The sequence below is a fragment of the Hypomesus nipponensis genome, chromosome 10 (assembly GCF_054491055.1).
Source record: "Hypomesus nipponensis isolate SF chromosome 10, ASM5449105v1, whole genome shotgun sequence".
Taxonomy (NCBI): Eukaryota; Metazoa; Chordata; class Actinopteri; order Osmeriformes; family Osmeridae; genus Hypomesus; species Hypomesus nipponensis.
Window position 1 is genome coordinate 9,538,186 of NC_140370.1, and position 14,778 is coordinate 9,552,963.

Sequence of the window (14,778 nt, forward strand, 5' to 3'; positions counted from 1 at the left end):
TCAAATATCATAACACAATTTCATTCAATCGACCAAAGAAGCCTAGAAGATATTATACAACATCTGAAAACATTCTCCTGCAGCTTGGATATTCTGCCATTACACTTAAAAAAAAAAATTCACACTGCATGACCACTGATCTTTTACAAATTATGAACACATCCCTTCTGTCATGTGTCTTCCCACAAGCCCTGAAAACTGCAGCTATTAAACTAATCCTAAAAAAGGCTAGTTTGGACCCCCAAATAATTACAAATTATAGGCCAATATCAAACCTCCCATTTTTAAGTAAAATAATGGAAAAAGTGTTTTTTCAACAGCCGAAAATAACTGTTTTAATGTCCTTGGGTCTGGTTTTTGTCAGCACCCCAGAATTGAAACTGCTCTTGTTAAGGTCTTCAACGACATCCACTTAAACACAGACAGTGGCAGAACTTTAGTTTTACAATACATTGTGTCTTTGTGTCTGACATGTGGTGTTCCCCAAGGTTCAATACTGGGGCCTCTTCTGTTCAACATCTGCATGCTTCCATTGGCTCAGATTATGAAAAACAACAAAGTGTGTTATCATAATTGTGCAGATGACACACAGATCTACATAACTTTATCACCTGGGGACTATAATCCCTTAGAAGGGCTAGGTAAATGTATTAAAAAAATTAACAACTGGATGTGCCTGAATGTTCTTAAATAAAGATAAAATAGAAGTAATTGTTTTTGGTCCCAAGGACAAACGATTGAAAGTCAGCACTCAGCTTCAATCGCTGATGTTAAAAACCACTAACCAAGCCCAAAATGTAGGTGTTATTATAGATTCAGACCTCAACCTAAACAGCAATATCAAGACAATTAAAAAATCAGCCTACTATCACCTGAAGAATGTATCAAAGGTTAAAGAACTTATGTCTCAACAGGATTTGGAGAAAAACTTGTCCATGCATTTATCTTCAGTAGACTAAACTACTGAAATGTAATGTTCACAGGTCTCTGTGAAAAGTCAATCAGAAAGCTGCAGCTGATTCAGAAAACTGCAGCTCGAGTCGTCACTAAGCCAAAGAAAGTGGATCACATCACTCCAATTCTGAGGTCTTTGCATTGACTTCCTGTCCAACAAAGAATGGACTTTAAAATCCTGCAGCTGGATTATAAAGCACTGAATGGTTTAGGGCCTAAATAGATTTGTGATCTGCTGCTACCTTACGAACCATCCCGACCCCACAGTTTATCTGGGACTGGTCTACTTTGTGTTCTAAGAGTCAGAACTAAACATAGAGAGGCAGCGTTCAGATTTTCTGCTCCACATATCTGCAACAAGGTCCCTGAAAGCTGCAGGTGTGCTGAGACCATCAGCTCCTTTAAATCCAGATTGAAGACTTTACTGTTTGCTGTTGCCTTTAATTGAACCAGATTCAATGATATTATCATTTTATTTCTTAAACTGCACTGCAACTTTTGTTTTATTTCTTGCTTTATGTTTTGATGCTTTTAATGGTTTTATGAGAAGCACTTTGAATTGCCTTGTTGTTGAAATATGCTATACAACTAAACCTGCCTTGCATTTCAGCACTGATGAATGTAAGCTGAGCTTTACTGCTGAAATTCCCATTATTTTTTATTTTTTTAAATAGGCAAAACAAGTATGACAATTTCAGAAGTAAATTTTGTCCAGGTACATCCTGAAGTTACGGTTTCGGGCCAGTATTTTACTTGTGATGCATCACTAGTATCAACATTTGTGATTGTTGTACTACAGTTTGGCACATTGTTACTGTGTCTGTGCCGGTCACATAACATAGAACATAATGATTATCCTAAACTAAAATCCAGTAACAATGCATGTGGTTTTGGAATAAATGGGACATAACTTTTCTTCATGATGATAAATATGTATACTTTATTGTTTACATTCAGTTCAAAACACCACTATATGTAATCATATTTTATGAAGTATACAATGGTTTGGTATGTCAGATCTTGTCAGGTCTATTCTGCTTCTTTTGCCTGAGAGAAAGATAAAACCAATTAGTGATTATCCATAATTTTACTTTCACACAGAACACTCATAAGATGTTACATTTTGACTAGGAAAAAATCTAACACTAAAACTTCAAATACAATATGTACTTTGAGTATCAGTGACTTAATTGCTTAAAAGTGTTATTTATGAGGTCCCATGAGGTATATTTATGAACCCTTGGTGTGACATCAGCAAGTCTTTACCTTTCCAGAGTCACGACTCTTGCTTCTGAGCTTATTGACTTGAGACTCAGCGATGTCAGCACGCTCCTCAGCCTCCTCCAGCTCATGCTGAACCTTCCTGAACTTGGACATGTGGGAGTTGGCCTGCTCCTCCTTGGAGGAATTCATATAAAAAATATTTAATAAAAACTTTGCCAATCTACCTGCTGCTGGAATTGTTCAGACAAGAAATACATAATTGGTACAGATATTAGGGAAGATTAAATGTATTTTTGCAAGGGTCAAATACATTATTAGACTTACCGCCTCCTCAGCCTGTCTCTTGTAAGCCTTCACTTTAAGCTGCAGCTTATCCACCAGGTCCTGAAGTCTGGCTACATTCTTCTTATCCTCCTCAGTCTGAAGTAAAATAAAAGTGTATTACTTGTTCATGTTCGCACAAATGCTGAAGATGTTATAAAGAGTGTAATGAGTATGTTGTTACCTGGTATGTCAGCTCCTTGACTCTACGCTCATACTTGCGGACTCCCTTGACTGCATCTACACCTCTCCTCTGTTCAGCCTCAACCTCTGTCTCCAGCTCACGCACCTGTGTGGAGAACATAAGGTTGTGGTGAATCCATCACTCCCATGCTAAAAGGCCCTATTTAACAGCATTACGCAGGACTAAATACACCAGAAAAAGCTTACCTCCATCAAGGTTACACAGGGAATATTCAAATGTTTTCAAACTCACCCTGGACTCCAGTTTCTGGAGCTGCTTCTTGCCACCCTTCATGGCTAGGTTCTCTGCCTCATCAAGACGGTGCTGCAGGTCCTTGACTGTCACTTCAAGATTCTTCTTCATCCTCTCAAGGTGAGAGCTGGTGTCCTGCTCCTTCTTCAGCTCCTCTGCCATCATGGCCGCCTGCAACAACACAATACCGCTTGGTTGAACTGAAGAACTACTCACACAGTATCTAGACCATATACTCGTGGATTGACCCAACCAACAGTTAACAATCCTTATCAGAAATGAACTTTGTATAAATCTAACCAGTTTCTGCATTGTACTTAGATGGATCAGTGGGGGTTGACAGTAGAATTGTGAAAACATAAGTTGTGAAACAGTCAGCAGATCATGGCCACAAGGGGGAAGGTATGTTATCAAAGGCATAGGCTACTGTAGGACGATTTTGGTGGTTCCATATTGCTATGACACAGCCTTGATGATGGAGTAAGTAAAGTAGCAGACTGAATAGTGACTGTACTACTAGGTTATCCAGACTCACATCAGTGATGGCCTTCTTGGCCTTCTCCTCAGCGTTCCTGGACTCCTGGACAATGTCGTCCACCTCTCCCTGCACCTGAACCAGGTCAGACTCAAGCTTCTTCTTGGTGTTCAACAGGCTGGTGTTCTGAAAGAGAGTACACATGGATTTAACAATAAACAAAACTTTTGTTAGGGATGTTACCTATTTGTGTGTGTTTGTGGATGTTTTCCGCACCTGGGAATGCAGCAGTCCCACTCTCTCGCTGGCGTCCACCAGCTCCTGCTCAGCCACTTTGCGGCCTCTCTCTGTCTGCTCCAGACCCGCTCTCAGCTCCTCAATCTCAGCCACCATCAGACCGTTTCTACGTTCCACCATGGCAGCCTGTTCCTTCATGTCCTCTGCGGCACGGACGGCATCATCCAGGTGCAACTGGGCATCCTAGAGAACAAACAAAGAGGTTCAAATAAATGCAGTGTAGGAGCTTAGCATTGGTGTTTGTTTCAGTTATGTAAGTAAGTGAATATATCAAATGTTATTGAACTGAAAGAATGATTTTAGTAATTTTAGGTGAACTGTTGCCAACAATCACAGTACCTTGAGCTGTGCCTGAACGTTCCTCAGCTGCTTCTGGGACTCAGCAGCCTGGCGGTTAGCATGGCTCAGCTGGATCTCCATCTCATTCAGGTCTCCCTCCATCTTCTTCTTGACTCTCAGAGCATCATTCCTGCTGCGGACCTCAGAGTCCAGGGTGCTCTGCATGGAGTCCGTCACCCTCTGGCTGTTCCTCTTGATCTGCTCCATCTCCTCATCCTTCTCTGCCAGCTTTCTGTCCACCTCACCCTTGACCTGGTTCAGCTCCAGCTGCACACGCAGAATCTTGGATTCCTCATGCTCCAGGGTTCCCTGAATAAAGAAACAATTTGCAATGTCATTCTTAGTTAAGTTACTTCTAAAAGTGTTTATTTTTTCTACTTCATTCTGGAATATTGTGGAATTTGTACCTCAGCCTCCTCCAGAGCCGTCTGGATCTCAGACTTCTCTGTCTCCACTGTCTTCTTGGCCTTCTCCAGCTCATGGATGCTCTTGCCAGTCTCTCCGATCTGCTCAGTCAGGTCAGAAATCTCCTCTGTAATTGAAAAAAAGAAACATTGCTTGATTCAAAAATATATAATCAGATGTACTAGAGGTGGGGAAAAGCACCACACACAACATTTATCTCACGTTGCAAGTTCTTGTTCTCTCTCTTCAGAGTCTCCAGCTGGTCAAGAGCCTCCTCATAGGAGTTCTTCATCTTGAAGAGCTCTGTGCTGAGAGAACGAGCCTCCTTCTGAGCTCCCTCCAGCTCTGCCTGGCCCTCCTCAAACTTCTGCTTCCACTCTGCAAGAACCTAGGAGGTAGCACACACCAAAGCAGCCTTTAACAATTGAATTACAAATGACTATGCAAGGGCTAAAAAACGTGTCATATAACAGTTTTGAGCAACGTGTTGCAGATTCAGGTATTTTTCCCATTGTCACCTTGTCAAAGTTCCTCTGCTTCTTATCCAGGTTGGCAGCCAGGCCATTGGCTCTCTCAACATCAATCATGAGGTCCTCCACCTCTCCCTGCAGCCTCTGCTTGGTCTTCTCCAGAGAGGCACATTTGGAGTTGGTGGCCTCAATGGTTTCCTCAGCTTCCTGGAGACGCTGAGCCAGCTTCTTTCTGTTAGGTACAAGAGCAGTATTGTAAAGATGTCCTGTCCTGATGGCAGGCTTGCAGTAATTGACAATACTGTCAAATAATGTTGTAGCTGATTTGTGTATTGTTGCCTGAGGGCAGGCTTTCATAGACTTACTTGGCCTCTTCCAGCTCCTCTGTCCTCTGGATGGCATCAGTTTCATACTTGGTCCTCCACTGAGCTACCTCAGAGTTAGCCTTGGACATGCCACGTTGCAGCTCTGCCTTGGCCTCCTGCTCCTCTTCAAACTGCTCCCTCAGCAGGTCACAATCGTGGCGGGCAGATTGGACACCATGGGCCAGGGCATTCTTAGCCTTAAAGGGAAATAAAAAGGGGCAGCTGTGTTGACTTGATCAGTGAGAACTATACAAGTTAATGCATTTAGATTGGTTTCCAAACTAATAATATACCAAGAAATAGATATGGACTTGGTAAAAAATCCAATCAGCCAGTGCCTTAAATGCAATTCTTCAGGTTTGAGGATTACCTTGACCTCCTCCTCAACATGTCTCTTGAGTTCCTCAATCTGCTGGGTGTAGGCCTGCTTGCCTCTGGTCAACTGGGACACCAGGGCTTCCTTCTCCTCCAGCTGGCGACCAAACTCACCTTTGGGGAATTTAGTAAGTTCTTGTCAGGTCAAGCCTTCACTTGACCTCGCTTGACGTCAAGTTCTTTTTCATATGATTACTTTGTATTATTATCTTCCTGACCATTTACAGTACTAAATTTGAAATATGTATTTTCATTACTTTTGATGAAGGAATTGTTCTTGATTTACTGAATTTACCATTCTCAGTGAGGAGTCTGGCTCTCTGTCCACTGATGTCATTGACCTGGCGAACGTTCTCATCATTCTTGGTCTTGAGCTCACTGAGCTGGTCCTCAAGGGTACGGCACATCTTCTCCAGATTGCCCTGCGGAACACCATGTTTTAAAGACACTGGATCCTGACTCATAACCAGATTAATGCAAACAGTGTATAGATTGTGTTATTTGGCTTTTCTTCACTAACCCAAACCATAATAATATTGAATGAAAATTAATCAGCCAATGAAACTGAGACATTTAGTGTCTCTCATGTATGCCAGACAAAATGCTCACATGGATAGGAATCAATATAATGTTATCAATAGACATGAAACTTTGAAGGTTAACAAGAGGTCAGATTTCAGATCCTGAGACTACTCAAACCCTAATCTTGGAAACCCATCATATTTGGGCTGATTCTGTGATTGTTATGTGTCCTCACTGACCTTAGACTTGGAAACAGCCTCCATGTTGGAGGAGAGGTCATCAATCTCCATCTTGAATTCACTCTTCTCTTTCTCCAGCTTCTGTTTGACACGCTGCAGGTTGTCGATCTGCTCTCCCAGCTCTGCCACACTGTCAGCCTGCTTCTTCCTCAGGGCTGAGGCTGTGGCCTCATGCTGAAGGGTGGACTCCTCCAGGTCACGTCTCAGTTTCTGGAACTCAGCCTCTCGCTTCTTGTTCATCTCAATCTGAGCAGCTGTGGCGCCTCCAGCCTCCTCCAGCCTCTCACTGATCTCCTCAAGTTCCCTGGACAGATCGGCCCTCTGCTTCTCCACCTTGGCCCTAGCAGCACGCTCAGCCTCAATCTCCTCTTCCAGCTCCTCAATACGAGCCTACAGTAGATTTAGGGTCAAAGTCTCAAAATTCTGGCCCACATACAAGAGGAAACGGATATGATTGACAATGTGGATTTTAAATATAAGCCAGTCAAATTTAATCCAAGACAAAACAGGAAAGATTACTTGTCTGGGGTCTGGTAACTACGAGCGTACCTGGAGCTCCTTGATCTTCTTCTGCAGCTGGGCACCCAGAGACTGCTCATCCTCAATTTTGCTGAGGAGCTGGCTGGTCTCAAAGTCCTTCCTACGGAGCACAATGTCAGAGGTTTTGGTTTTGTGTCATTGTAAAAGAATGGTCAAACCAAAAGCATACAGTTGCATACACAGTTTCACAGTTGTATTCGGTTAGTATTTCAAAATAAGTGTATTTCCAAATTTCAAACTTCATGACCATGGGAAATAATGAAGTAATTTATATCTCTAAGGTATCTTATTAGTTACTTACTTCTTGATCTTCTCATCAGACTGCTGCTTGTCGTTCTCCAGGTCCATGATGGACTCCTGGGCCAGTTTCAGGTCTCCCTCCAGCTTTCTCTTGCCTCTCTCAAGGTCCATACGGAGCTTCTTCTCTTGCTCCAGAGAACCTTCAAGCTGGAGGACAACAGTTAATTAGAGTTAGAGTTAATTAATAGTTAATACTAATGTTTAAACAATTATATGTTCATCTGAATCTCTAATCTCAAAACGTGAATTTTGTGAGATAAAAGTAAGGATAAAAACGTTAAAATGTATGACTTGACCCACATCATCAACTTGCTGTTCCAGCTTGGTCTTGGCCTTGGTCAGAGTGTTGACTTTGTCCTCCTCTGCCTGCAGGTCATCCAGTGTCTGCTGGTGGGCCTCTTGCAGGGCTTTCTTCTCCTTGGTCAGCTTGGCAACACTCTCATCTTGAGATGCCATCTCCTCAGTCAGGTTTTTAACCTGCACAAGACAGCAATAACCTGATGGTCAATTCAGACCTTATGAAGAGTACAGTTAGTCAACATTTCCTATATTGCTATCAGTGAGATGTTGATACCTTGTTTTCTGTGGCGTGTTTCTCCTTCTCCACTTTGGCCAGGGTAAGCTCCAGATCATCAATGTCCTTCTTCAGCTCAGAGCACTCATCCTCCAGCTTCCTCTTCTTGGCTGTCAGCTCAGCATTCATCTCCTCTTCATCCTCCAGTCTTTCTGTTGTCTCTTTGAGTTTGGCCTCCAGCTGGATCTTGCTCTTGATCAGACCCTCACATCTCTCCTCAGCATCATTCAGATTCTCTGATTCCTGAGAGAAGAAAGTTTGTGGGTAAGCCAATGTGTATGACATTATAGACGTGTGGTGTGTGTGTGGTGTGTGTATGTGTATTTCACTTACAGATGCTACTTGGAGAGCCAAGTCATTCTTCTCCTGCAGGAGGGACACCATCTTCTCCTCAAGCTCCTTCTTGCGAGCCTCAGACTTTTCAAGAGCAGCTTTGCACTTCCCATAGTCCTCTTTCATGTTGGCCAGCTCCTTCTCAGTCTCAGCACTTTGCAGGAGAGGCTTGATCTTGTAATAGACCTTCATCCATGGCCAGTGTTTCACGTTCATGAATGAGCGGACATTGTACTGGATGGTGAAGACAGACTCTCTGATAATAAGAGATAGACACGGTAATTGTTTAGCTCAATACAAATTAAGCAATGTAAAGTCATTACCCTAACCCATTCCTACATGTAATGTCTACCGTTCCTTAAACCTAAGATGGACATCCTTCCAAAATTACTAGTTTACATCATTATTCTAACAATAGCTTCGTAGTCAAAATGTATCAGTCCCTAAAAACAAAATTTGAATGCAAATACTTGAATCCATATATTTCCTTTTATCAACTCCATCTCACCTCCTCGCCATCATCTTGGTAAACTCAGTTCTCATCAGGTATCCACGGGCAAGAGCTTGCGTCATGGTTACCAGAGTAGCAAGCTTCTCATCTCTCATCTCCTCAAGGACACCAAGCAGACCAGCTTTGAAGAACACCTGAAACAGAGGTATGATACAAAACTTGAATAAACAACACACACTGCTGGTGTTAACATATTGCTATCTAAGTAGATAACAAAGGTTATGTATGATATTAGGATCAAATATCTGCCAATGAAATGACTTGCTGAGGATTTTAAAAACTGTGTATTTCTCACAAGTATTATCACACTAAGATTGTTGGATTCCTCTCGATTCCATTTTGAATGTCTACCAGTTAAATAAGTCACAAACATCAGTTGCAAGTATCCCATCATCAAGATTTACCTTGGTGTGTCCAAACTTGTACTCCTCATGGTTTACATCAATTGACCCAAGCAGCTTCTCAGAAGCCTTCTTATTATCCATGAACTGGCCTTCGGGGATGACACTGGCATTCAATACCTTGTATCTGTAAAGATAGAAAATGTATTTCTCAACATGTCTGCTTATTTACAGAAACTACATCGCAAATGTATGTGTTTATTATTACCTCTGCTTAAAGTCAGCGTAGATGATTCTGCTGGGGAAGCCCTTTCTGCAGATCCTAATACCCTCCAGCACACCATTACACCTCAGCTGGTGGATAACCAGGAAGTTCTCCATCAAACCTGGAATCAAAACGTTTACGGTGAAGTAATGTCTTAAAGACAAATTATGTACTTGATACTTAATCATTTTAGAAGTGTTATACTGACATAACATGATGTTTTACCTGGAGTCTTTGACTCATTGGGGATCAGACAACGCACAAAATGAGGGTGGGTGCTCCTCAAGTTGGTCATCAGCTTGCCCAAATTCTCCTGTAAGGTTTTTGCAAAGGCAATTGATCTCAGATATTTTTTGTGATCAAGCTACAGTGTTTATGATCAGACAGACTACAATTTACAAGCATTTAAGTGAGTATAAGTCAGTGATGCAAAACTATTCAATCTATCATAAATGACATACAAATCCCACTCACTCTGAACTGAGAGGACACAGTCTGCATGGAACCTCCCTTCTTCTTGCCTCCTTTCTTTGAGGTGTCTGTCAAGAATTGAAGCAGCACAATACATATTGTTGAAAAAAAGTATTTAACAAACATGTTTATCCATGACAAGGCATGTAAATATGTGTTAAGATTGAATGTATGATGATATTTTGGATCCTAGTTCAACTATACTAACCCTCAGGTGGAGCAGCAAGATAGAGCGCAGCCAAAAGTTTGACTGAAGACTTTCCATACAGCTGAAGCACAGAGTCGTTCAGGGGATCCTTATTCTTTTCCAGCCATCCAGTGATATTGTAGTCCACTGTACCAGCATAGTGGACCAGGGAGAAGTGGGCCTCGGCCTTGCCCTTTGCTGGTTTAGGCTTCTCAAATGCCTTGGTCTTACCAAGATGCTGGTCATACAGCTTGTTCTTGAAGGAAGTGTCTGAAGCCTTGGGGAACATGCACTCCTCTTCCAGGATGGAGAAAATGCCCATTGGCTGGGGAGAAAACACACATCAGATAAGAATCTGTTTCCTCAAAGTAAACCACATTTCTATTCTAGAAAAAAACAATTACTGTAATAACATAACTCATCAAAGAACTAACTTGTGTAGTTGCAAGAACCTAAAATTTTGGTTATTTGTACAGAAAAAAAGTACTGTGTAGACTAGACGTACAGGGCACATTTGCATTATAGATATGGTGAGCTCTTTTATTATGAATTCAACAAATGTCCAGTATTTATTGTTCTTCACATTTACCTCATATGCTTACAATGTACTTTAAAGACCCATTGGGTAATTTATACACACAGCTCACCTTCTCAATGAGCTCAATGCAGGCAGCCAAGTCCATGCCAAAGTCAATGAACTCCCAGATGATGCCCTCCTTCTTGTACTCCTCTTGTTCCAGGACGAACATGGTGTGGTTGAAGAACTGTTGCAGTTTCTCATTGGTGAAGTTGATGCACAGCTGCTCCATGCTGTTGTACTGGGAATTGGTACGTTAAGATTTTTTTATTTTTAGGATCCCAGTGTTTTTGCCTATTATCTGTTCTTTAAATGATTTCCTTCAAGTAGATCACAGAGTTTCTTGGTCTCTTTCTCACCTAAGTAACTAAACATAGTGAATATACAGTACTACAACAGTATGTACAAACTCACATCAAAGATCTCAAACCCAGCAATGTCGAGCACACCAATGAAGAAGTTCCTTTGCTGCTTGGTGTCCAACATTTGGTTGATGCGGATGACCATCCACAAGAACATCCTCTCATAGATGGACTTGGCCAGAGCACTCACTGAGTTGTTCACCTGTGTAACATCAATGCAAAAAGTTACTTTCACTGTCTTACACGAATGTTATTCAATTGTATTCATTTCATGCTAAGTATTTCTTTTTACAAACACATCACAAGTAAAAAGAAACGTCTTATTGTAAAATCACTGCTCTCAAGTCTATTCTTACCTGAGGCACTGTCTGACCCTTGGTCACATACTCATTGCCGACCTTCACTCTGGGGTAGCACAGGGCTTTCAGCATGTCAGCTGAGTTCAGACCCAGAAGGTAACCGATTTTGTCAGCCACTGGAGTGGGAAATTATGAATGATTATCAAATACTAACTATGAGTTACTGTAATTATACATCAAAATATGAAATAGCAGTTTGAGAAAAGTGTAGAAGGAGGAAGTGAGACTCACCATCTGTGCCATCTGGCTCAGCCTGCTCCTCACGCTGCTTCTGCTTGAAGTGCAGGTTGCCGTGGTGCATAACAGCACCAGTCAGCTTGTAGATGCTCATCTTCTCTTCACCATTGAAGCCTAAGATATCAATAGCGTCCTAGCCGGTGAAAGGGAGATAAAAGAATAGCATATTTTAGACATACAATCTATGAGGTTTCTTCATGTCCTGATTCAGTGTCTACCATGTTACATTTTGTATTTCAAATTGCTCAGTTTAAATATTTTTTGTAACTCACATCTGTGGCGTCAAGCTCAACCGTGTCATCGATACTGGCCACAGTGATCTGACCCTGGCTGATCATGGGGTAGTCGTAGGGGTTGGTAGTGATGAGCGCCATTTCTATGGAGACACAAAACTGAAATGATTATTACCTGATGCCAGCTTGTGTTAGTTATTGCACCTTTCATGAATGAACAAAGGAGCGAATACAACATAATGTAGTATTTTCATCCCTGCAGTGACCCACCAACAAGTTCAGGTTTGTGGTTGGTCATCATCTGGTAGAAGATGTGGTAGCCTCTCTCATCAGGCAGCTGGAAGGTTACTCTGGACTTCTCCAGCAGGTCTGTGAGAGAAAGAAAATAAGAAAGACATTTTTACATAAAGTAAATGGACATCATATAGTTGATTTTGGTAAGAACTTCTGAAGAATTCAAGCCAACTCACAGGTCTCAATGTCAGCACTAGATAATTTGCCAGTAGTGTGGAAGTGAATCCTGATGAATTTACCCTAAAAGACAACATTAACTGTCAAGGCAAGGGTGTCAAGAATAAAAGTAACTGCCTACAGTGTATTCTCCTCCAGCTTGCGCTCCAATGTATATTATCCTGTTACCACAGCATGATTGTAAGTGACAAAAAGATAGTACATGTAAACGTGTGAAGTGATAAGCATAGAATAGCAGTCTTCAACTATCAAACTTACGAAGCGAGAGGAGTTGTCATTCCTCACTGTCTTGGCGTTACCGTAGGACTCCAGTAGAGGGTTAGCTGCAATGATCTGATCCTCAAGAGAACCCTGAAGGGAGACAAACCAGTTGGTCCTTATCTTGTATCTTGTAACTCTTATCCTTCTGCATTAAGTTTGTCATTCCAGTATTGAAAAGATACAGTATATTTTTTATATATAGCCCACGGTGTTCAAGTGAATTTGTTTATTCAGGGTTGACTCGCAAGTTACCATGTAGTCTTAGAAAGCTCCATACCTCTTTTAATAGTTTCAAACATTCTGAAGATATACATCATGCAAAGTATATAGTAACCATTGCTAAATATATTGATATTTATAAAACATAAACCACAAAGAAAATGTATTAGGGCTGTGATTATCATAGAGCATATGTCACGACTTACCTGCATTTTGCCAGGAGTTGCTTCCTTCTTCTTGTCACCTCCAGAAACAGCAATGGTGGCAAAGTACTGGATGACACGCTTGGTGTTGACAGTCTTTCCAGCACCGGATTCTCCACTGAAGATGGAAAAATGGTTTAATTTAGTCTTCATAACTTTGAAATCTAAGTACTGACAAGTGTTCTAACTAATAAACATAAAGTCAAAAAGGTTCTACATGTTCTTTAGGTCGGATTTAAGACGGATTAGAGAGACCGCAGATAGAGTGCGGTTAGTCTGGTTTGTTATATGTTTTAGCTCTATTACTTTTATCACTTGTATTATAGTTTTTGTTGATTTTATGTAAAGCACCTTGAGCTGCAATTTTTGTATGAAATGTGCTATATAAATAAAGTCTTATTTACTTACTTACATTGAGAAATATCTCAGGTTGATCTCTTTTTATTAGAAATTATGTGCTATTGTGTTTTTACATAAGAAACCATACACATATTAAAGAAAAAGTCTTTACTCACGTAATCAGGACGGACTGGTTCTCCCGATCTGCAAGAAACAATTCAAATAAAAGTCATGTGTAACTCCATTGTAAATGACATTGTAAATTACATTGTGCTGGCTACTGTATTTTACCAGCATATCTTCGCTATCATCCATCCATTCCTAAATTCATCCATGCATCCCTTAATCTATCATTCTTGAACTCTTTATCAATCCATCTGACGATGCATCACCCATCAATCAATTTATCTCACTGTTCACCAGTTAATTAATCAGTTAAACCATGCATCCATCCTCCATCCATCAGTGAGAGTTCATACCAGTCAACATGAACTGATAGGCGTTGTCAGAGACGGAGAAGATGTGGGGTGGAGCCTCCATACGCTTCTTCCCTCTGTAGGCGTTGACCACTTCCATGTCATACACAGGGAGCCACTTGTAGGGGTTCACCGTGGCACAGAAGAGCCCAGAGTAGGTCTGTGTGAGCAGAAGGCAAATTAATACATAGATATTTGAGCTCAAGTGCTTTATATTTTATTTGTTCTGTCATTTGCTTCCTTGAGGTGGCTTATGTGAACAGGCAGTTTTCTTACGTAGATCATCCATGCGGCATAACGCTCTTTGAGGTTATACAGGACAGAAGCTTCATTGAGGTAGGTCATCATGGCCATGTCCTCAATCTTGTCATACTTAGGGGGGTTCATGTTGTAGACATCCGCGTCTTTAAAGGTTTTAGTCTAAAATGGGCAGACACATAGTTAAAGTTATGTTAGGACAGAAATGTGGCAATCTGAGAAGCCAATTGGAATGGCTGCATAGTTATTTAAATAAATGGGTAAAGATTGTCAATTAATGTCGCTCATGTTGTGGACATACAGACTATCACTGCATTGACTTGCTGTAAACCTCTTTTTAATTCTTTGACAACCAAACTGATCAAATCGTCTTACCTCATCAGTGTCAAGGATTTTCACGTCACACTTCCCGCCCTCCCTCTTAACAACCAGACCCTTGAGGTACAGCTCCTTGGCATCAGTCACATAGCAGGCATTCTTAGCATCAAATGGTGCAGCCTGGGCCTCAATCCTCTCCTTTTCAGGTTTACGAAGGTAAATGGCGGCCTTGCCATATTGGGCCATCTCCGCGTCCGTACTCATGGTGGCGGTTTACTGGAAGACAAGTGTATTTATCATCACCTTAAATCAACCATAGTACTCTTATTTGCATCTTATACAAGTTTTACAATTGCTTATTCACTTAAATCAGGTCAAAACAACATATCTAAAAAGCCTTGAGGATGCCACTTAGCTGGCAATGAAGATTGGAGAAAAAAAGATTGGTTCGGACAATTATACTTCTCACTTTACTGTCCACAATTAACATAGCAGTCCTTTGATCAGTACTGTACACTAGT

General features: G+C 41.3%; 1 protein-coding gene across 1 annotated transcript; it reads right to left on the bottom strand.

Moving 5' to 3' along the window:
* Nucleotides 1-1,871: 1,871 nt before the first annotated feature.
* Nucleotides 1,872-14,533, bottom strand: LOC146271570 (myosin heavy chain, fast skeletal muscle-like). The gene is made up of 39 exons (XM_084706564.1): nucleotides 14,315-14,533; nucleotides 13,958-14,101; nucleotides 13,685-13,841; nucleotides 13,382-13,409; nucleotides 12,870-12,984; nucleotides 12,442-12,534; nucleotides 12,183-12,246; nucleotides 11,983-12,081; nucleotides 11,752-11,855; nucleotides 11,474-11,612; nucleotides 11,240-11,358; nucleotides 10,936-11,085; nucleotides 10,592-10,762; nucleotides 9,966-10,269; nucleotides 9,761-9,825; nucleotides 9,512-9,599; nucleotides 9,290-9,407; nucleotides 9,085-9,208; nucleotides 8,678-8,814; nucleotides 8,170-8,425; nucleotides 7,837-8,079; nucleotides 7,563-7,739; nucleotides 7,264-7,409; nucleotides 6,972-7,062; nucleotides 6,423-6,812; nucleotides 5,957-6,083; nucleotides 5,657-5,775; nucleotides 5,287-5,483; nucleotides 4,970-5,153; nucleotides 4,674-4,839; nucleotides 4,454-4,578; nucleotides 4,047-4,355; nucleotides 3,687-3,890; nucleotides 3,471-3,596; nucleotides 2,936-3,106; nucleotides 2,684-2,788; nucleotides 2,503-2,598; nucleotides 2,221-2,352; nucleotides 1,872-2,001 (listed from the first exon to the last, which is right to left on the bottom strand). Exons 1-39 carry the CDS (start codon nucleotides 14,519-14,521, stop codon nucleotides 1,984-1,986), a joined length of 5,808 nt encoding a protein of 1,935 aa, XP_084562690.1. The 5' UTR covers nucleotides 14,522-14,533; the 3' UTR covers nucleotides 1,872-1,983.
* Between the last annotated feature and the right edge of the window lie 245 nt (nucleotides 14,534-14,778).

Coding starts and splice junctions, on each gene's coding strand:
- LOC146271570 (XM_084706564.1), bottom strand. CDS start 14,521: ATGAGTACGGACGCGGAGATGGCCCAATATGGCAAGGCCGCCATTTAC. Junction 7,740..7,836: donor AACACGCCACAGAAAACAAG/GTATCAACATCT, acceptor TGTCTTGTGCAG/GTTAAAAACCTGACTGAGGA. Junction 5,484..5,656: donor ATGTTGAGGAGGAGGTCAAG/GTAATCCTCAAA, acceptor TTTCCCTTTAAG/GCTAAGAATGCCCTGGCCCA.